General features: G+C 49.5%; 1 protein-coding gene across 1 annotated transcript in view; it reads left to right on the top strand.

Annotated features, from left to right (window-relative positions):
• The window catches only part of LOC308119657 (uncharacterized protein), a gene marked incomplete at both ends in the record, with an annotated part of 110,077 nt that overhangs the window by 88,696 nt on the left and 434 nt on the right, over positions 1-20,947 (top strand). Inside the window, 15 exons of the mRNA XM_080479805.1 lie at positions 3,980-5,488; positions 11,179-11,319; positions 11,597-11,677; positions 12,009-12,071; positions 12,393-12,665; positions 13,314-13,487; positions 14,107-14,226; positions 15,536-15,729; positions 16,164-16,287; positions 16,586-16,648; positions 17,705-17,857; positions 18,491-18,667; positions 18,739-18,894; positions 19,660-19,788; positions 19,953-20,142. Of these exons, the coding sequence (XP_080335931.1) occupies positions 3,980-5,488; positions 11,179-11,319; positions 11,597-11,677; positions 12,009-12,071; positions 12,393-12,665; positions 13,314-13,487; positions 14,107-14,226; positions 15,536-15,729; positions 16,164-16,287; positions 16,586-16,648; positions 17,705-17,857; positions 18,491-18,667; positions 18,739-18,894; positions 19,660-19,788; positions 19,953-20,142 (3,547 nt within the window). The remainder of the gene's footprint in view (positions 1-3,979; positions 5,489-11,178; positions 11,320-11,596; positions 11,678-12,008; positions 12,072-12,392; positions 12,666-13,313; positions 13,488-14,106; positions 14,227-15,535; positions 15,730-16,163; positions 16,288-16,585; positions 16,649-17,704; positions 17,858-18,490; positions 18,668-18,738; positions 18,895-19,659; positions 19,789-19,952; positions 20,143-20,947) is intronic.

The raw sequence follows: 20,947 nt of genomic DNA, 5'->3' as shown, positions 1-20,947 counted from the left end.
GCTTGAGGGCGATGAGTTGCCGACACCCAGAACGAATGCTGGAGGAGGGTCTGGTACACCCTCTCCGTCTGAGCAGAAAGGCGCACAACCAAATCAAAAGGGGGGACAACAGAGCCAGAAGGGTATTCCACCGAATCAAAAGGGTGGAAAATGGGCCAGGTCAGAACAAAACTTCCAACCGAAGAAAGGGCCCGACCCGAATTCAAAGTGGAAAATGAAAGGTTCGGAAAGGGACCACGGTCGCTACAGAGCTGACCAGTTAAAGACTGAGCTACAGCAGTGGGTTCAAACCTGCATCAAAGAGGCTGTACAGAACTTGGACCTGTCCAACCAAAGGGGGCGCCACCCCCCCTCAAGGGGACGGGGACGTAGGCCCCCTCCCTCCTGACTAGAGCGGCGGCCCCGACCCACCACAAACAAGGTTTACCTTGTCGGGTGGGGGGGAGAAACAGGTGAGGCGGGAGAACGTTCAAGAACGACAGCTTCCCAGTCCACCGATTTGCCGTTCCTGACTTTCTTAGGCAATCTCGTGCACCGAGAGAACGCCAACCGCATCTACACATCCGTGGTGGTGGGAGGATGTGTAAACGCCCTCGCGCTGTTAGATTCCGGGTCCGAAATAAGCCTAATGTGTTCAGCCACCTTCGCCGAGCTTGCGAGAGCTCTGCTGTCTCTTGGAAAGCCACTGCAGGTCGAAGCTTGCAGCATTAACATCAGAAGCTTCACTCAGGACACTTCACCCATCACCCAACGCGTCTGGGTGGATGTCACTTTCCAAGAGATGTCTTTGGTGCATCCCATCTATGTCACCACGCTGGACACAGAACCATTACTCATTGGCCAAGATCTCCTTAACCGATTGGCCCCACTGATCGATTGCCGTCGCGGGTACCTTTGGGCCCAAGTACGCAACCCGACTCGAATCGGTCCAGACATGGACCCTCCCTCTTCTGACAGCATGAACGCTGCCATCGAGTCCAGAAGTTCTAATCCCATGTGTACGCCTTCCAAAGAATCTGGCTCAAACACCCCTCTTGTCATGCTCCCTGACGGCCAGCAGTCGCGGCAGTCTAGGAGCTATCAGTCTCTGAGAGAGCATCCATCATTCCTATGCGCACTGGCGAACGATGGATCTCCACTATACAATCCCCACATCGTGGGGGGGGTACACCTGAATGGGACCTTGGTCCCAGAGACACTCTTGGCTCTGTGGTCAGAGAAATCTGCCATTGATGCCGATCTTCTAAAAGATCTGTGCCAACACAACGCACTCCTTGTCCAAGTGCAGCACAGCCATCGCCTGCTTGCTGCAGGGTCGCCGCAGACACTAATCAAAGCAACTGGTGTATGTGCCCTCTCCGTGCAGATAGGGCAGAAGAAAGCCATGCACTATATGAGTGTCGTCCCGCAGCTCCGCCCTCCTTGTCACATAGGAGCGGATCTCCTTGTCAGGCTTGGAGTCCAGCTGGACGCCGTGAACCAGGTGTTGTGGTCACTGGCGAGCGCGGACACGCAGCATCTGACGACCGAGCCGGAGCAAATGGCATCCGGTCAGACGATCCCGCAGGCGTGTCACGCTGCTAGTGAGTTGGAAGCCACAATTCCAGCACGGACAGCCGGGTTCCCAATCCGTCTCGCACTTCTCAAGGGGCAGAGGATGCTTGGCCCACAAGCATTCTTTCAACCCTTACCGTGCTTTTCTGACCTTTGCCTGACAATTTGTGGCACACCCCTTCTAGAGCTAACCAACCGCTCAGCCTACCTGCTAGTCCAGAACCTGACCCACAATCCGGTTCAGGTGAATGCGGGAAAACCACTAGGCGTCTTGGTCGACAGCTCATTTCACGACTTCGAGCTCAGGGTGCCCGTCATTGGCGACCTACCTCCATCCCTCATCAGGGACGAGACACTCGACAAGGTGTTGTACACGTTCCCCACCCGCATGATCACCATTGCTCGTCACGAAGCCCTCGCACAGGAGGCAATCTGTGGTTCAACCCTCAGCACCGAAGGTGACATGATAGTGTACGCGCTGGCGACTCAACCAGAAAGTGCTGAGAACCCCGGTGGGCAGCCAGGGTCTGCACCGGAGGAACCGTACTCTGGTTTTGAGTCAGAGATTGAGCAGCAACTTGAAAAAGCAGATGCTCTCACGACACGGGAACAACGAGAAGCACTCAGAAATGTTTTCCGCGAATTTCAAGCGATCTTTGCTAGGGATGCACATGATTGTGGGGTTACAGACCTTCACCTAGTGCGCATTCCTACCGACCCAATGGCGCCACCATCCTTCGTACGCCAGTACAGAATCCCGCTGGCTGCCTATGAATCCATCCAGGAGATCCTTGACAAACTGCGAGAGAAGAACATTATCCGAGAGTGCAACTCGACGTACAACTCGCCAATCTGGCCAGTATTAAAACCCACTGGTAAATGGCGGCTTACCATCGACTATCGCCCGCTGAACAAACAGGTTCCTCTTTCTCGCTGGCCCATGATCCACCTGGATCAGGAGCTGGCCAAAGTAAAAGGTGCTCGTTTCTTTTCCACAGTCGACGTGGCAAATGGATTTTGGACCATGAAAGTGGATCCATCTGACCAGTACAAACTTGCTTTTTCCTTTGGCAACCGCCAGTACACCTGGAACCGGTGCCCATTCGGCTACTCAAACTCACCATCTGAGTTCAACATCTTCCTCCACAAAGCGATGAGTGACGCCGCCGCCCGAGGCAACCTCATCTATGTGGATGACATCCTCATGAGAAGCTGCACCTTTGAGGAGCATTTAGCCGAGATAAGACACGTCTTGAACCAGCTCCTGGCGGCAGGCGCCAAACTGGCACTTCGCAAAGGTCAGTGGTGCCGTACCAGGGTTGAATACGTGGGGTTAACAGTTGGCGCTGACGGAATCGAACCCCAAGCGGGGAGGATTCGCGCCATCCAAGACATCAAAGCCCCAACTAATGTGTCAGAACTGAGGAGCTTTCTTGGGGTCTGCAACTACTCCCGTCAATTCATCGAGGATTATGCGGACATTGCCAGACCCCTCACAGAACTCCTCCGCAAAGACAAGGCCTTTGAGTGGGGAGCCCCCCAAGAACAATCCTTCCGCCTCATGAAGGAGAAACTCTGCGTGGCACCCTGTCTGGCGTACCCAGATAAGGACAAAGAGTTCCTCCTTGAGGCAGGGTTCTCTGCTCAATGCCTGAGCGCGGCTCTGGCACAGAAGTACGACACAGACAAGAGAGTCGTGGCCTACGCCAGCCGACCTCTTAGCAGTGTAGAGATTAAGTTCTCCGACTGTGAGAAATCTCTCCTCGCCACCGTCTGGGCTGTGGAGCACTTCCGCAGCTACATTGGGGGTCAGAAGGTGACAATCGAAACCTGCCATCAACCAGTCTCTTTCCTGAACAGCCAACGTCTCAGGGAAGGACGCGTGTCCAACAGCCGCATCGCGGCCTGGATGATGGCACTCCAAGGTTATGACATCGAGGTTAAATACGCACAAAACCACAAAATGGCTTTGGGCCAAGGTCTGGCTGCGTGCCAACATTGTGACTGTGAGGGACAGTCCAACATCCAACCTCTCCTGGTCAAGACACAGACCCTCCCTTCCAATCATCATTACCATGATGAAAACATCTGTGACGGCATGCCGAAAGTCTATGTCGATGGTTGCTCTTTCCACCACGACAGCCAAATGAGGGCAGGCGTGGGCATTGTTTGGGTCGGCAGAAGCGAGGTGCCTGATCACTTCCAGCTGGGTCCGAAAACCAGTCAGTACGCCGAAATCGCAGCAGTGGTCATCGCCCTCCAGCAAGCAGCTGGGCAATCCATCAGACAACTGGTGATTTGTTCTGATTCGAACTATGCCCGCCATAGCTTCATTTCGCACTTCCCCACGTGGAAAGCGAATGGCATGAAGAATGCCCGGAACAAAGACGTCAAACACGCCGAGCTGTTTTTGACATGTGACCAGCTCGTCACTGACAAGGGAATGACTGTGTACTGGAAAAAGGTCAAGGGTCATTCCCAAGTTGAAGGACCCGACAAAGCTGGGAATGATGAGGCTGATCGCTTAGCCAAGCTGGGGGCAGAACAGGGTAGGCCTTGGGAATTCCGACACGAGTGGCTCCCTCCTCAACCGTGTGGGGTCAACGCTATCACCCGCAGGCAAGCGCGAGAGAGGCAAGAGGGTGCCGACGCTGACGCACAGACACTTCACCTCGGACGCAAGCCAAGTGATGCAGACCTGATCGCGATGCAGGAACAAGACCCCGTGCTCGTGATTGTCCGACAGCTGGTGGAGGACCTGTACACGGACGGGACCCCACAAGCTCCAGCGGGCAGCCCAACCGAACTGAAAGCCTTCTTCCGCGAGCTGCCACACCTGACGCTAGAGAAGGGCTTGTTGGTTCACACTAAAGGCCAGGGTCCCACCCGTTGGGTGGTTCCCACCGACCACAGGGGAATCATGTTAGCACACGCACATGATTTACCGGTGGGTGGCCACCGCGGCTCCCACGCAACCCTCCAAACCCTCCAGCAGGTGGCATACTGGCCCACCATGGCCCATGACACCAAACTATACGTCCAGAGCTGCCTAGTTTGCTGCCAGTTCCAACCGTCACAACCACTGAACCGAGCCCCACTCCAAAGGAGGGGGGTCACTTTCCCGTGGTCGCACCTGCAAGTAGACTGGGTCGGACCTGTCCCCAAGTCCGCCAGAGGTAACAAATACCTCCTCACAGTCACTTGCTCCTTCACCAAGTGGGTCGAGTGCCTCCCAGCACCCAACGACACAGCCACCACGACCGCTGTGCTCCTTCTGAACCACGTGTTCAGCCGCTGGGGACTTCCCCTTTCCATCGACTCCGACAGAGGTACTCACTTCACGTCCCAAGTCATGACAAACCTGTACCACATCTTAGGAGTGGAGGTAAAATTCCATCTGGCATACCACCCCCAGTCATCTGGTCAAGTTGAACGGGCCAACCGTACCATCACGCACATGCTCAGGAAGTATGTCAGCAGCAATGGTAAGGATTGGGACGTGAAACTCCCCCTGGTGCTCATGGCCATTCGGTCCACCCCGCACCGCTCCACAGGAGTCACTCCCTTTGAGATGATGACCGGCAGGGAAATGACCCTTCCACTCCACTTGTTGTACCACCCCGAAGATGTCAGTGTGGCCACAGCCTACACTGCACATCAATACGTGACCGATTTGCGGGAACACCTTAAAACCACCTTCTCCTGGGCCCAAGGAAACTTGGAAGCCAGCGCTCAGGGGGCAAAGGCCTACTATGATCGCGCTGCATCCCCAAAGGAGTACCAGGTGGGCGACAAGGTGTTCTACTTCAAATATGCTCATCCCGCAGGGACCTCAAGGAAGTTCCTCCCGAGGTGGTCGGGCCCGTTTGAAATCGTGGGGAAACTGTCACCGGTGGCTTACCGGATCAGGATCCCAAAGCCAAGACAACCCCCGGTATACAAATGGGTCCATGCAAATCAGATCAAACCATTCAAGCCATTCAGTCTCCCGGGCCGAGAGGTTGAAACCCCTCCAAGCGAGGGGGGAGAACTTCTCGGCCAAGACCAATAACAAGCTCACTAGTAGGGCCTGGCAACTTGCATGCAAATAACACCCTGCATGCACTAACCCTGCTACCACCATCCACTCCCCAATAGTGATCACATCTCTCCGCTTCATCTGTTCCAGGATGGATCTCCCTTGGATTTTTGGCATCCTGCTCAGCCTCCGAGTCACCTCATCCATGGTGATAGTTGAACCAGGCCCCCCAACGGGCATCATCCTTCAGGGGTCGCCTGGACTTCTCATCACCCGGTGCGGCTTATACACCCAGAGGTTCTACGTGCGCCTAGACCCCTGGGATGTATACCGCAACCACATCCGCAAGCCCCCCCAGCTGACTGAGGGGAGGCTAAGCGGAATCCAGACCACCGACACCATCGAGCATGCGAAACAGGCAACGGTTCACATGCTTGAACAGTTGGACAAATTCATGGTCACTGAGAAAGACCTCAGCGACGGTAAGCGACCCAAGCGGTTCCTCGGTGCACTGCTCTCCGCAGCAGCAGGCATCGGCTCGCTGTTCTCGATTGGCCTCTCCGCAGCCAACTCGGTCAGCCTGAAGGCCCTTCAGAGACATGTCGGGGAACTCGAAGAAGAAATGCCGGAAATCCAACAGAGACTCCTAATACAGAGTGAACAGTTACAAGGCTTGACCAAAACGGTTCAGGGAACCATACTCACTGTAAACTTGCATTCTGCTTTAATCAATAACACCTTGCATGCCTTAACAACCTTGTCAAGTATCGTCAGTGAGGACATAACGTATGTGCGAATAGTCAGGGATCTTATGCAAGATCTCCTTAGAGAAGTCAGTTCCTCCGTGAGTAGCCTCAGTACCGGGAAGATCCCCACGTACTTAGTTCCACTAACACTGGTTGAACAGATTCTCAAGACCACTACCACCACTGTTGTACAACCTTCACAGGTACATCTGGCATATAGTCTCGGCAGTGCTATTCCGATCTCTGTGAACCCACAGAACCTAGAGTTAGGATTTATCCTAAACCTACCAATCATTGAAAAGCAGAATGTGTACCGTTTAAAAACCGTATTGAATGTGGGATTCTGGGAGGGTAACACACACGTACACCTCCGAACGCCACCCACACTCGCCTACCACGACGACAACCCCTCACTCTACCTGGTCCCCAATCTCAGCATGTGCACAAACACCAAAGACATTCACTGGATCTGTCCCAGCAACCCTTTCATTAGAGATGTCACCAACTATCTATGTGGGCTGAGGGCAGACGCCCCGGAGCAGAAATGTCAAGGTAGTTTGTCCATCAAAGATGAAGGAACCGAGACCAGAGTAGAGAGAGCAGGTAGTCGATGGCTCGTCAACACACCTCATTCTGAAGCGACCATGTCCTACGACCGCCATGATATAGCCACCAAGCTCACCCTGCCCAATCAAACAATATTCCTCAATGTCCCACCAGGGGCTACAGTACACATTGACGACATAATCCTCCATCATCTCGATGCCGACCGACACGAGGTGGAGATTGAGATGATGGATGCATTCGTCGGGCACAATTTCACAATTGATGCCACCCTCCAAAGCCAGCTTCTGGCTGAGGGAACCAAATTGATTAAATTCAATTTAAAGCCCACAGGGCTCTCAGCCACTTTCCCTAGGCGGGCAGGTGGACACCCATACCAAGACCATCCCATCAGCATGGCAGCGCTCGGAATGTTGCTCAGTGGCTGGATCATCACGGCCGTAGTGGCGTACGCGATGTACAAGTACATCCAGAAACTACAGGCCCGACTGGATTCCCTGACCCTGGTCTCGCCACGTTTTGTGGGCCCATCCACAAACACACAATAGGCCAGCCCTCACCCAACCAAGAGGTGAAGGCACGGCCTACTAACCCTTTTCCTAACCACCCGTTCCCTTCCTATTTCTCACTCTCCTGTCCCTTTCCTACCTCTTTCATGTTCACTGGTGACGACCCTTAAGAAATGAAATGTATGTGTGCTTAGATAGTTAGAATAGAAATAGTAAGTCTGCCCAGACTAGCCTTAGCCTGCCCAGACTAGCCCAGCCTGCTCAGGAAATAACCTCACATGTGAACTGGTGGACAGAGAAGGACAGTATGTTTCACAGGACATGGGGACGTTCACAGATTCTATGGATTGTTCGGCCCAGGTTTGCTCCAAAGACTGTGACCTGCATCCCACTCTTCGGAACAAAGGGGGGATGTTGGAGCCAAAATCCTTTGTTCACTCACCCTCATGAGGAAGGGGGGGGGGGCGAGGAGGGGGGTGAGCCACGTTTCTTTGAGAACAAAGAAACCATGTGCTCAACCCTGGAAAATTCGCCATTGATCACATGACCCCCCCCTGGGGGGCCCCCGGGTCCCCCCTCCTCTAGCTGCGGCACTGCAGCTCGACGGCAGGGGGACCCAAAATCCCGTCATCACCGGGTCACCGGCCCGGTGACGCGCAAGCCAACCCCGCGTGGATTGGCTGAACCACGGCCAACGCCGCGGGGAGCCCGGAAGACATCATAACGGTATAAATTCAGGCCCGGGAAGAGATCCAGCCTCTTCCAAAACGAAATCGCGTCAACCCAGACGCACCTTTTCGTAAGGAGACAAAGCGCCTCGTGTTAACGCACCTGGACCGGGCCTGAATTTTCTTCACCTCGCTGGACGAGCTCAAGAAAAGCGGGAATTCCCTTTATTTTTGGTTTCCCCTTCTTTTTTTTCTTCCTTTTTTTGTTTGCATCATCCGGACCCCGAGCGCGCGCTGCAACCGCACGCTCGTCTGCAGACCGACCTGAGCATCGCTTCTTCACTCCCCCCCTCATCGCAAGAAGCTGCTGATCGCCCCTCGGATCACACTACGGGTTTCCCCTCCGTAGTCCACGTCAGGTCTCTATTTTCTGGGACGCCAGAGAACCGCCCGCGGCCACAAATCGACGGATTTCACCTGGCCACGGAAGCACGTTTCCCCCTCGTCCAACCAAGTAAGGCTTAGAGTCTGGGCAGGAATTGGAATAACGTGATATTATTATTGCTGTGTGTTTATTGTTGGTACTTGTAACTTTGGGACGCCGATCCCTGTTTCTGAGTACTTTTGTGTCTACGCGTGGACGGCCATCCACGCGAATCATCGCACGCACGCGCGAGCCTCCTCATCCTCAGCTCACGCTTCTGCTCCCAGAGTCCATATCTGCCTGAACAGCCGTTTTTGGACTCTGTACGTGTAAGCTGAGGCGGTCGCGTCAGTGTACACAGTCAGACACCCCCTCCTCTCTCCTCTCTCTCTCTCCTCTTCTCCTCTGTTTCCCTGTTCACTAACCAGCGCACGGTACGGCCGCCGCTGCCTCCAAGCGCCTCCTTTCAGTGCGTCCCTGGGACCGTGTGTAGTTCACTGCGGCTCGGATTTCTCGGCCACAAGGAATCCGGCGCGCTCCCGACGGCTACGGCCCGTGCGGAGCTCAGTGACGTCACGCTATCCCAGGCAGAGCACGCCGAGCGCCTCTGGTGACCGGGTGGGTAATCACATCGATTTCCTCGCCGGGTCGCCGAGCCGTTTGGCGCCCTCTGGTAGTCGCGTGGGTAATTGCAACCGCTCGTACCGCCATCTGGTGGTTGCATTAAGTCATCACAACTGCCCCGCGCGCCGACGCGCACCTAGTGGCCAGATCGGGTGATTACACCGGACCGCCGACGTCTACCTCCCTCTGGTGGACGTTCGTGGTCATTACCCTCTCACCAAGTCACGCCCCTTTCGCTCCACAAACCCGCACACACACACACACACATCGCTCCCCACACTCGAACACACACACACCCACTCACACACATCGCTCCCCCACACTCGAACACACTTTATTAGCTGGCTTTGTTTTGTATTGTGTTGTTTTATGAGATCTTGCTTGATGTTTATTGATTAGATGTGATTCATAGATTGATGATTTAGGAATAGACGTTTGTTAATAAACACTTAATAGTTGAATTGAACGATTCTTGGTGGTTTTTGTGTGCTTTTCAGCGACAACTGCTGGTTGTAACAGTCAGTGCTCGGATTTACAGCCTTCCTTTCCTGCTTCAGTTAAATTGCGATTATCATTTCAATCAGAAATAATAATTTAAACATTTTAATTGAACTTTCTTTTTTAAGACTGATGTTTCGTTTAAGACCCTAACTTCAGCTGGTGCCCCGACTTTGATTAAGTAACGGTAATATTCAATTGATTAATAGTTTGAATGGTTTAAATCAATTTCAATGATTTTAACGCTTTGGGTAATTTAACACACCTAGGAGGCGTTGGCGAATGAATGCAGGTTTTCCACGGGAATAACCCGCATTGCTTTTAAATAATTTTAAGTGTTTCATCGCATTTTCTGTGGTTAATTACCCGCACTATTATTGATTGATCTGTTACCCAGTTAACCTAATCACAACTTGAATTGTCTCTAAGCTATTGTTCATTTATTTTTGTTGCAGATAGATAATTTGTATGCTTTATTAATTAATAAATTGGTCAATTTATTCAATTAATACTCAAGAGTGCTTTTAATCATTTTTAAGTGGTTTTCGTGCATCTCAGCATCCAATTATCCAGTATTATTAATTCATAAAGCGCAAGTTTATCCAATTAATAATCCTAACTGCATTTAATTCAATTTCAATGGTTTAGCTCATTCAAATAACTCATTGTATTTAATTAGTAAACCCCGACTTTACTTAATTAATTCCAACTCCTCCTTGATTACTCCCGATTGTTATTAGATAAATAACCAAACTTGTTTGATTAACAATCCATTCTAAATTACTTGCAGATCACCTTCGGTGGTCCACTCCACCGAAGTAATTCAGCCTCCCCTCAGTTATTGACTTACAAATCGCAGGTTTGTTTCATTGATAACTTGAATCATAGGTTGCTCTCCGTAATTTAATCATCACTCGTAATCAAGTACCGTTGTTCATTGATAGGTCAATAGCCATTTGTGACGCCTTCGCAGCTTGAGCTTTTCCCCGGTTACTCCAGCGAGTCGCCTCCTGTGGGTCCACAGGCGCTTCGGTAGGTCACGCCACTGACCCGCAGTTGTCAACAAAGGAGTGACCCGTCACGCCTGTTGACCGGTCGTGCCACTGGTGGACCGCCTTCGCGATTGGACCCCGTGGAGGTTCCTCCCGTCAGGCGACCCTTTTTAGCTCAAAGCTGTTGGCCGATAACTGACTATTTACTCCAATCAACCTTTATAGCTTTGCATAACTTACACTTGGTACATTACCTTAGTAATCTATTACTCCAGTAATCCATTACTTTGGTGGCCTACCGCTAGTGATCAGTAATTGTCAACCCGTAAATAACAATTTACTTCTGTTTGGCGATTCGTTTATATGTAAATTACCTCTGACAGGGTAGAACCTTCCGGTAGCCTACCACTAGGGTAATTTGCATATTCTGATCACACGCTGACCCCAACAATGCACATTACTATTTATTATCTATTACTCCTCTGTACTTTTAAATGTTGTAGTTATTCATGATGTTGTTTGTCTGTTTCTTTCTTCTGTTGGATTCTTAACTTGTTTTTTAATTCTGTAATTCCTCACAGTGTCCAGCAGAGGGCGACCCTCAGCCTTTAGAGGAGGGTTTGTTTGACGTCCTGTCTGGAGTGTCTCAGTCTCTGTCCTCCATGTTGGACCTGCTGCTTCCCCCTGGGTGTGAAGAAGACCTCCAGCTGAGGCAGCTGCAGGTGGGACCTTCATAGACCTTCTTAGACCTTCATGGACCTTCATAGACCTTATAGACCTTCATAGAACTTCCTAGACCTTCATAGACCTTCTTAGACCTTCATGGACCTTCATAGACCTTATAGACCTTCATAGAACTTATAGACCTTCATAGACCTCCACCAGCTCAGTCTTGCGTCTCCCCCCGATGTCTTTCAGAGTCTCTCAGCAGAGCTGGACTCGTTGTCCTGTCAGGGGTCAAAGGTCAGCAGCGAGCTGAGGAGTGTGTGTGTGCATCAGTGTGTGGAGCAGCTGAGCCGGGTGCTGGTCCTGGTGAAGACCACCCTGAAGACCAGAGAGAGGCAGATCCACCTGCAGGAGGTCTCTACACACACACACACACACACACACACACACACACACACACACACACACACACCCTTTACCTTCCTGCTCTGCGGTTTGATGATCAAACTCTTGAAATAGTTTTTAATTAAAAACTGAATTTTTGCTCAATTATGTCAAAACTGAATATTTATAAAAGTTTTTAATTCACCAGAGTTCCTGATCTTCCTGCTGGAAGTGGTTTTATAAAGTAACTTTCTCCAAAAACGGGACGAATTTTACACTTTAAATGTTAAAAATGAAATGTTTGGATAGTTTTACCACATGAAAGTGCAGCTTCCCCTGTAACCAGTGGACCCTTCAGCAGGTGAGCTCCTCCCTGGAGGAGGCGGAGCCTCAACACCTGCCCGCTCCACCCATGCAGCTGCAGGTAGAGTCCATCCTCCACCAGCCGCTCATTAAAAACCTCACGGCCACAATGACTGATTATCTGTTGTCCTTCAAATCCTCTAACAAAGCAAGTTCTGGTAACGACCCATCAGCCTGAACATAACAGAACCTTTAGTACCACTAACTTATTGTCACTATTTAAACAACCGATATCGTCGTAATATCAAACGTAATAAAGTCAATAAGTTTTATTTTCATTCCAACAGTTTGTACCAAGAACACAAACCAGAGCCGCTCTGGAGGAGAGAAGCTGCTTCCACTGAGGTTCTCTTCATGCCTGTTCTTCCTTCTTCCTGTGCAGGACGAGCTGGACCCTCAGCTGGACCCTCAGCTGGACCCTCAGCTGGACCCTCAGCTGGACCCTCAACTGGACCTTGAGCTGGACCTTCAGCTGGACCCTCAGCTGGAGGTCCAGCTGTTGGGGCTTCACTCTCAGTGTGAGGGTCTGAGCAGCAGCTTGGACCTTCAGCAGCGTCTCCTGCACAGCCTGGAGGAGCTGGTCCGTCTGGGCTGGGAGCGCCTCCTGCAGGGCAGCAGGAAGGAGCTCCAGGAGGTCCAGGTCCAGCAGGTCCAGGTCCAGCAGGTCCAGGTCCAGGTCCAGAAGGAGAAGCTCCAGAAAGACTTCCACAGCCACACGGTCAGAAACTGGAGGCTCCTGCTTCATCCCATAAGAACCATAAGAGCAAGAAGAAAAGTTCTGCTGACGTCAGCTGGTAGAGTTCATCCTCTCCCAGCTCAAGAAGCTGTCCAACTCATAGGCCACGCCCCTCACAACAGACCACGCCCCTCACAACAGACCACACCCCCTCACCCGTCTGTGAAGCAGCGTTTTCAACTGCAGTTTATTTTTCCCTTCTAATGTTTTCAGAAACTGTTTCAGTAACAAAAGAGAAAGTTTGTGTCGAGCCGCCATGTTGGTCGGGTTCTACCTGCAGGAGCTGAGTGATGCGTTCAGGTGCATCACGTAACTCCGCCCTCCGACCTGCTAACAAGCTGCTGGGTTCACACGCTCACGATGCTACTAGCTAAACAGGATTAGGTTATGAGCTTCAGCAGTGTGTCGCCGACAGACTTCAACCTGACGGTCGACTCAGCAGAACCAAAGTTCTCCGGCCAGAAGCAGCTGATTAAAAAAATAGACGTCATTTTGTTCAGCAGGACTTTCTTCTGGTTCTTGTGGAGGAATTGGACCAGCAGAGCTGACGTCTGTTCTCCTCTGCAGAAGTTCTTCCAGTGTTTGGACCGACGCTTCAGCAGCCTGCAGTACCTGGCTCACAGAGCCCCGGGTGGCGCCCCCCAGTGGTTTGAGGCTGCACTGACGGACCTGCAGGAGCAACTGGAGCGACTGGAGCAGCGAGCTCTGGAGCGAGGAGCCGCCATGCTGGAGACCCTGCAGGTAGAACCACAGCAACACCTCAGCTCCAGTCCTGCAGGACACCATGACGTTCTCCCCTCCACACTCCAGAGTTCAGCGGCGCTCTGTCGTTACGTGTCTCATGACAGTAAAGTCACATCAGCTGATCTCAACACGTACGAAGGTTCTAATTCATAAAGTGAAACAATGAAGGTTCCTCTGCTGCAGGCGGTTTGGTCAGAGAAGCTCAAAGTTATTCTCTTTCTTCTCTTGTGACATGAATAATTCAGTACCTTCTTCCTGTAGTACTTTAAAATGATGTTTTGTTTCTCTAAAATAATAATTAAATACCTCAGAATTATATTTTTTCTTAGTTTCTCAAAGTAATAGTTCCTCTCTAAATAAAATATTCATTTTCTTTCTTCTAATTTAACAATTTTGTATTTCTGATTGATGTTTTCCCTGTAAAACATTTTTCTCTATAAATACTCTTTAAAACTTCGGTTGTATTTGCAGTTTTATAAATGTGATTGAAATGAGATGAACCTGAGAGCGTCTGCTCACAGTCTTATTTTTATATTGGAGAAGCTCCATAAGGACCCTTGAGCTTCCAGGAAGGAGTAACCCGTCCATCTCCTCTGTGTCTCAGTCGTGGTCTCAGTGGGAGGACGACGGCGCTCGCTCCGACGTCCTGCTGCGACGCGTCGAGGCGTCCTTCCCCCCGCCGCAGACAGAGGGCGCCTCTGAGGAGCAGCTGACGGAGAAGCTCTCTGCCTACGAGGTAACATGTTCTTTTCACGGTCGGACTCACCAGCAGGCACATTTATCAATGTTCCCTCCTCGTTTGGATCTGCGTGCTGCACTTAAACCTAATGGCTCCAATTAAATCCGTCCCAATGGTTGTTTTCAGTCGCAGGACGCCGTGTTCCTCCGCTCTCTGGAGGTTATTAGTCCGCAGAGACCTTCATCTCGGTTTCATTCAGGTTCATGTTTGCTGTTGTTCTGCTGCCGACGGAGCAGTGTGGCCGACCGGGAGGCACATGGAGGTTGTGTGATGAAACCACACCCACATGCAGTGGAGAACAATCAGCTCTCATATTGTTCAAAATGGCCACTGATGGTTTCCGAGCTGTAATATGTCTTCCTGTTTCCTGTTTGAGGCTCCAGGACTGAAGAAAGTCTCTGATCCTTCACTTGATTGCTCCACTTTTTAGCAAATGTGTGTTCATGCAGACGAATCAGAGGTTTTCCCTTCATGACGTCATGCAGGGGAGTAACCACGCCCTCTAGTGGTGGATACTCACCTTGACCTTCCCACAGGTAGATGGGCTCTGCTCTCGACTGTTGTTTTAACAATTGTTGAAAAACTGTAAAATATGGGACCTTTAGCAATGGGAGGACGTTCTAGTGGACAGACCACCAAGTTGGATTGTTATTATGGTGACTGTCAAAATAAAACCACCAAGTTGGATTGTTATTATGGTGACTGTCAAAATAAAACCACCAAGTTGGAGTGCTATTATGGTGACTGTCAAAATAAAACTACCAAGTTGGATTGTTATTATGGTGACTGTCAAAATAAAACTACCAAGTTGGATTGCTATTATGGTGACTGTCAAAATAAAACTACCAAGTTGGATTACTATTATGGTGACTGTCAAAATAAAAGTACCAAGTTGGATTGCTATTATGGTGACTGTCAAAATAAAAGTACCAAGTTGGATTGCTATTATGGTGACTGTCAAAATAAAACTACCAAGTTCGATTGTTATTATGGTGGCTGTCAAAATAAAAGTACCAAATCCAGGAGAACCTGGACTGGGAGTCATGACGCCATGGAGGAAACTTTGTTGTGATTGGCTCTACTGAGCATGTGCAGAACGACTAGTTACTACGACCAGGTGACCAGAACCTGTAGCAGCGTTTCTGAAAAGTTGTTTTTTCTATCGTTTCCATGGAGACAGAGCATTTTCACAAAGTTCCACATTGGGAGCCGTTTTCAAAAGTTGCATTTGCAGTGGTGGAGGCAGGTGATCCAGGGCGGCGCCCCCTGGAGGAACCAGCTGATGGTTTCATCCTGTCTGCATCAGTGTCTGCGCGTCCTGCTGGAGGAGAACGAGGCTGTCTTCACTCACACGCTGGAGGCGGGACTCCGCCTGGCGGGGGCGGGCTGTGGAGGAGTGGGCGTGGCCACCGCCAAACTGGACGCTCGCTGGAAGTCTGTGACCAAGAGGGTGGAGCTGGAACGCACCGCCATGGAGAGGACAAGGAAACTGAGGGGCAGGTCAGAGACCAGGAGCCACTTTAACTCTGAGTTTAACTCAGAGTTTAACTCAGAATAAACAAACACAAACTTCTCACATCTAAAAAACTTATATATAGTAAAACAAATAATGTAATGACTCAGCAATTGTCTAATTAAACACTAAATAATATCACAATAATAGGTTATTACTTTATTTATTTACTTTATAGATATAAAATTAAAATGTGATAATAAAGTAATAAATATATCTGTATTTGTGAAAATCTACAACTTGATTTTATAGTTTTCTTATTAACATGTGTGTGGTGGTACAGTGTTGGCATCATTACATCTAAAACAGTAATGATTCCGACGGGATAGCAGGATTTATAGGATTTATAGGATTTATAGGATTTATTGTCTCACTGGTGGTTTCCAGCTGTTTTCTGACTCACTGACGTCCAAATGTCCAGGTTTGTCCGGGACTCTGCTGCTCTGGCCGCCTGGATGGTGAAAGCCAGAGACTCCATCAGCACATGGAGAGACTCAGCTCCACAGCAGACGGACCGGAGACACCAGGCCTTCCTGCAGGCTGTGGTCAGTCCAGGAATACTGCTTCAATTCAACATACTGAAACCTGAGAGGACAAAGTCCCAGAACTTATCTTATCTTCTCATTGGAATCTGGTTGAATTTAGGCCTTGTCCACCGAGCTGGAGCTCAAATCTGAGCTGAAGGTTTCAGTGATGAGTGGTGCTGCTCAGCTGGAGCAGCTGAGGGCGGCGGCAGGAGGAGCAGGAGGAGCAGCAGGAGGAGGAGCAGCAGGAGGAGGAGCAGCAGCAGGAGCAGCAGGAGGAGCAGGATGGACGGAGGACGGGTCCTCTGCTCTCAGGCAGCTGGAGCTGGACTGGTCCGGCCTGCAGGCCGAGCTGCCCCCCGTCCAGCAGACCCTCCACACGGTGAGAACTGAACCCTCTCAGCTGGAAAAGGAGGCGCCTCGTCGTGTTGTTGTCTTTATTCTTCTCTCACATGTTTCTTGTTCAAACTGTAAAACCGTATTGTCCTGAATATAAGAGTGAGATTAACCAGAAGATTTGAATCTTATTTATTTCCTGACCGAGATGATTGAAAACATCTGGAATCCTCTGGCTGCTCGTGCAACTGATGGATCAAATATACCTACCATCTGTAACCACTAGATGTCACTGTGGGACAACAGAAAGCTGCTACAGTACCACAGAAACACTCCATTATTTATTTTATTATTTTATTAGTCCATCCGTCCATCGTTCCACATTTCCTCTGAGCAGCACAGAAAACATTCACAAGGCTCTCTTCACTTCCTACAGTTCAATCTCTCTCTCTCTCTCTCTCTCTCTCTCTCTCTCTCTGTCTCTCTCTCTCTCTCTCTCTCTCTCTCTCTCTCTCTCTCTCTCTCTCTCTCTCTCTCTCTCTCTCTCTCTCTCTGTCTCTCTCTCTCTCTCTCCCTCTCTCTCTGTCTCTCTCTCTCTGTCTCTCTCTCTCTCACTCTCTCTCTGTCTCTCTCTCTCTCTGTCTCTCTCTGTCTCTCTCTCTCTGTCTCTCTCTCTCTCACTCTCTCTCTGTCTCTCTCTCATTGATTCCCTCTTCTTCACCTTTCTTTTCATCTCCTCCTCCAGTTCTCTTCTTCTCTCTCCCTCATTCTTCTTCAGCCTCTCATCTTCCTCTACAAACTCCTCTCGTCTTTTCTTCAGAGTTCTACTCTCTTCTCTTCTCTTCTCTTCTCTTCTCTTCTCTTCTCTTCTACTCTCTTCTCTTCTCTTCTCTTCTCTTCTCTTCTCTTCTCTTCTCTTCTCTTCTCTTCTCTTCTCTTCTCTTCTCTTCTCTGTCTGTTCTTTTTCTCTCGTTAACAGCTTCTCTTTCTGTTGGACTTTAATTATATTTTCTCAGTTGTTTATTGTGATTTTGGACTTTTTGGTATTTTAAAGGTGCATTTTGTGACTTTGGGTCTCGTCTGTTCGTTTCCTCCTCCTCAGCTGTGGATGGAGACCCAGGGCCAGCAGGGGGCGCTGCAGGAGCTGCAGGCCTGGATCGCAGCAGCTGAATCCAGGCTGGAGGAGCTTCGCATGAGGATCAACCAGAACCACTTCACCAGCGCCGATCTGAGCCGGCTGCTCAGATACTGCAAGGTGACGGACAACAAGACCCGCAATGATCTAATTTAGACTAATTAACCTCAGACTGGTGGAAAATAATCCCAGTTCAGCTGATTGTCACACAAAAATATAGTTCAACTGTATCTGCAGAACCCATCTGTTATTAGTTCTTATGTTATATATTCATTTTTCATTAAACTTCTCAAATTAGAGCGTCTGATGTTTCACCTGCAGTGAGTAATATTTTCATGAAGTATTTGTCCCCTCTACTTTGAAACTCCAGTGTTATGGCACAACGATGGATGGATGATATTTAGTAGTATTAACAGTACTATTTAGTACAAATAAAACCAGTATTAGATGATATGGTATTTTATTTTAATCTATAATAATATATTTACATTGAGTATTTAAATATCAACTATGAAACAAGAGTAATAAGAAGTATCCCATCTCTGTAGACGTTTATATTTGCAGTGATCCTTTACATTAACAGAAGGAGGCTGAATAGAGTGAATCGCACTTACAAGGAAAAGAGCTCTGGCGTCTATAAAAGTAGTAAAAACCAGAGGTGAGGATCTCCTACTGGAGCTCGTCTCTGAACCTCCTGATGTTTCTCCTCTATTCCTCCTTTTCTTCTCCCTCTTCCCACCGTCTCCTCCTCAGGAGGTTCAGGTGGAAATGTCTTCCCATCAGGCCACTCTGGACGGTGTCAACCAGCCCCTGCAGACCTGCAGTACCTGCAGTGACCAGGAGAGGCGCTGTGAGCAGAACCGCTATGCAGAGGATCAGGGTGGACTCAACCATGCGTGGCTGCGTCTGCAGGGCGCCATCAGCACTCAGGTGAAGTTAGAAACCAGCATGGTGTCGTTCTGACGCCAGAGGAGAACGCTGAGCGTCCGCCTGTCGTCCAGATCCAGGAGGCGGAGCAGCAGCTGAGGACGCGGCTGCAGCAGGACGTCCGTCTGCAGCAAGTCAACAGCTGGATCACCGAGCACAACGTCTGGATGGAAGCAGCTGAGAGCGCCTGCAGCCGGGCGGCGCTGCAGAGGAGCATCGGCTGCTGTCAGGTCTGAAACACGAGTTCCAGCTGAGTCATGGTTTTAGGCAGCGAGTCGTCCAGCCGTCATTTGGACGGTCAGACTTTGGAAAAGACGGCTGAAAGACTAGTGGACGTGTTGCTGAAAGACGAGTGGACGTGTTGCTGAAAGACGAGTGGACGTGTTGCTGAAAGACGAGTGGACGTGTTGCTGAAAGACGAGTGGACGTGTTGCTGAAAGACGAGTGGACGTGTTGCTGAAAGACTAGTGGACGTGTTGCTGAAAGACGAGTGGACGTGTTGCTGAAAGACTAGTGGACGTGTAAAATATGTGAATAATGTCCATCACTACTTGTCACCGTCTAATTTTGCTTAAACTCAACTTTATTTTGCCGAAATCTCACGACTCATCAGCTCGAGTTCACAACCACAACTGACTTCTAGTTTAGTATCACGCCCAGTAAGGAGCAACGTGATTGGTCCGTTCATACCATGTGGTCTATACCTTTTGAAAGGCGGCCTCTGATTGGTTCGTAATTGTCTGACTCTTTCTGATGCGTTCAAATGTTGAAGCTGAGAGCAGGAATTTTCTTTTCCAAGATGCTGAGGAAGTATTTCAGTAGAATCCACACCGGTGGGTTGAACTCTATGGACCTTTGCTCCATCTCATTTTTAAAATAAAATAGTAATAAATAACATTTGGGAGTCCCATCATTTTTGGATGGCCACCCCAAACAACCAATTTCTGCCTCAACTCATGAGCAGGATGACGGGTTCTCCTCCCCTCTGGTCTCAGGACCTCCAGGACCAGATCCAGCAGGAGTCTGAGGCTCTTCAGCAGATCAGAGGAAACTCTGGACCAAACTCTGACCGTCTCCGTCAGACTGATGAAGCCATCCAGGCCTGTGCTGCGCTCACACAGCGAGTGAGTGGCACACACACACACACACACACACACACACACACACACACACACACACACACACACACACACACACACACACACACACACACACACACACACACACACACACACACACACACACACACACACACACACACACTCAGGCTTCCCCTGCTCCTCTCCAGGCTGAAGGGCTGAAGCAGAAACTGACTCAGGACGGGCGGCTGTGGAGCAGCGTGGAGAACAAACTGGACGACTTGATGCTGAGAGCAGCGACGGCGTCTCAGGCGCTGGATCTTTACTGCTTCCCTCAGATCTGCCTGCAGGCACATGAACGCCTCCACGACCGGCTGCAGGTACCGTCACACCCGTCAGGTTGGAGAAGGTTCTAAAACCTGCACCATCACCAGGCTAAAGGAAATGGAAGTGTAGTTTACATGTTAGGACACTAGTTGGTGCTGTGATTGAACACAAGACTCCTTTTAGATGTAAACAAAGTCTTAATGTTTACACTGCAGGTGGCCGATATCGAGTTCCACCTCTCAGAGAAAGAAAGAAAAATATTTCCACTGCCACCGACAATGATTCACCTGCAGGTTGATCTGTGGACAGGACCTGCCACCGACACCTATAAAGGAGCTGAATGTGTCTAAAATCAGCTGAAAATACATAAAAGTGGATCAAACATCTCAGAGAGCAGGAGTTGCTTCTATAAAATAGTAAAACAGCAACTGAAACAACTTCAAATGGCTAAAAACACTGAAAGCTGCTAAAATGGTTCAAACAGCTGAGATGACGTACTTTGCTGAAAATGTAAAACTAAATAAAAACTAATAAAAAGGCTTAAATGTTGAAACTACTCAAAACAATTATAAGTTTAAAAATGGGTAAACTTGTTCCTGTTGACTCTTCATTCGTTGAAAAGCTTTTAAAGGTTAAAGATGTTTTGACCTCTGGATTTATTTCTCTTAAAGTTTTTTTGTTTTTTTTTAAAGGTACTTTTAGCTGTTGACTTGGCTTAAAATCACTAAAAATATGAATTTGAAAAATTATAAAAAGGGCTAAAAATAGAAAAAACTGCTAAAATAGCAAACATGGTTAAAGCTCCTAAAACCAAAATGGTATGAAGTTCAGTAGAAAATCTAACAGAAGAATTTCTTTGGTTTGAAGGTGAGAACGA

This window comes from Lipophrys pholis (genome assembly GCF_963383615.2).
Source record: "Lipophrys pholis genome assembly, chromosome: 14".
Lineage (NCBI taxonomy): Eukaryota > Metazoa > Chordata > Actinopteri > Blenniiformes > Blenniidae > Lipophrys > Lipophrys pholis.
Note: the sequence above shows the minus strand (reverse complement) of the source record. Positions and strands in the feature narration are given on the sequence as shown.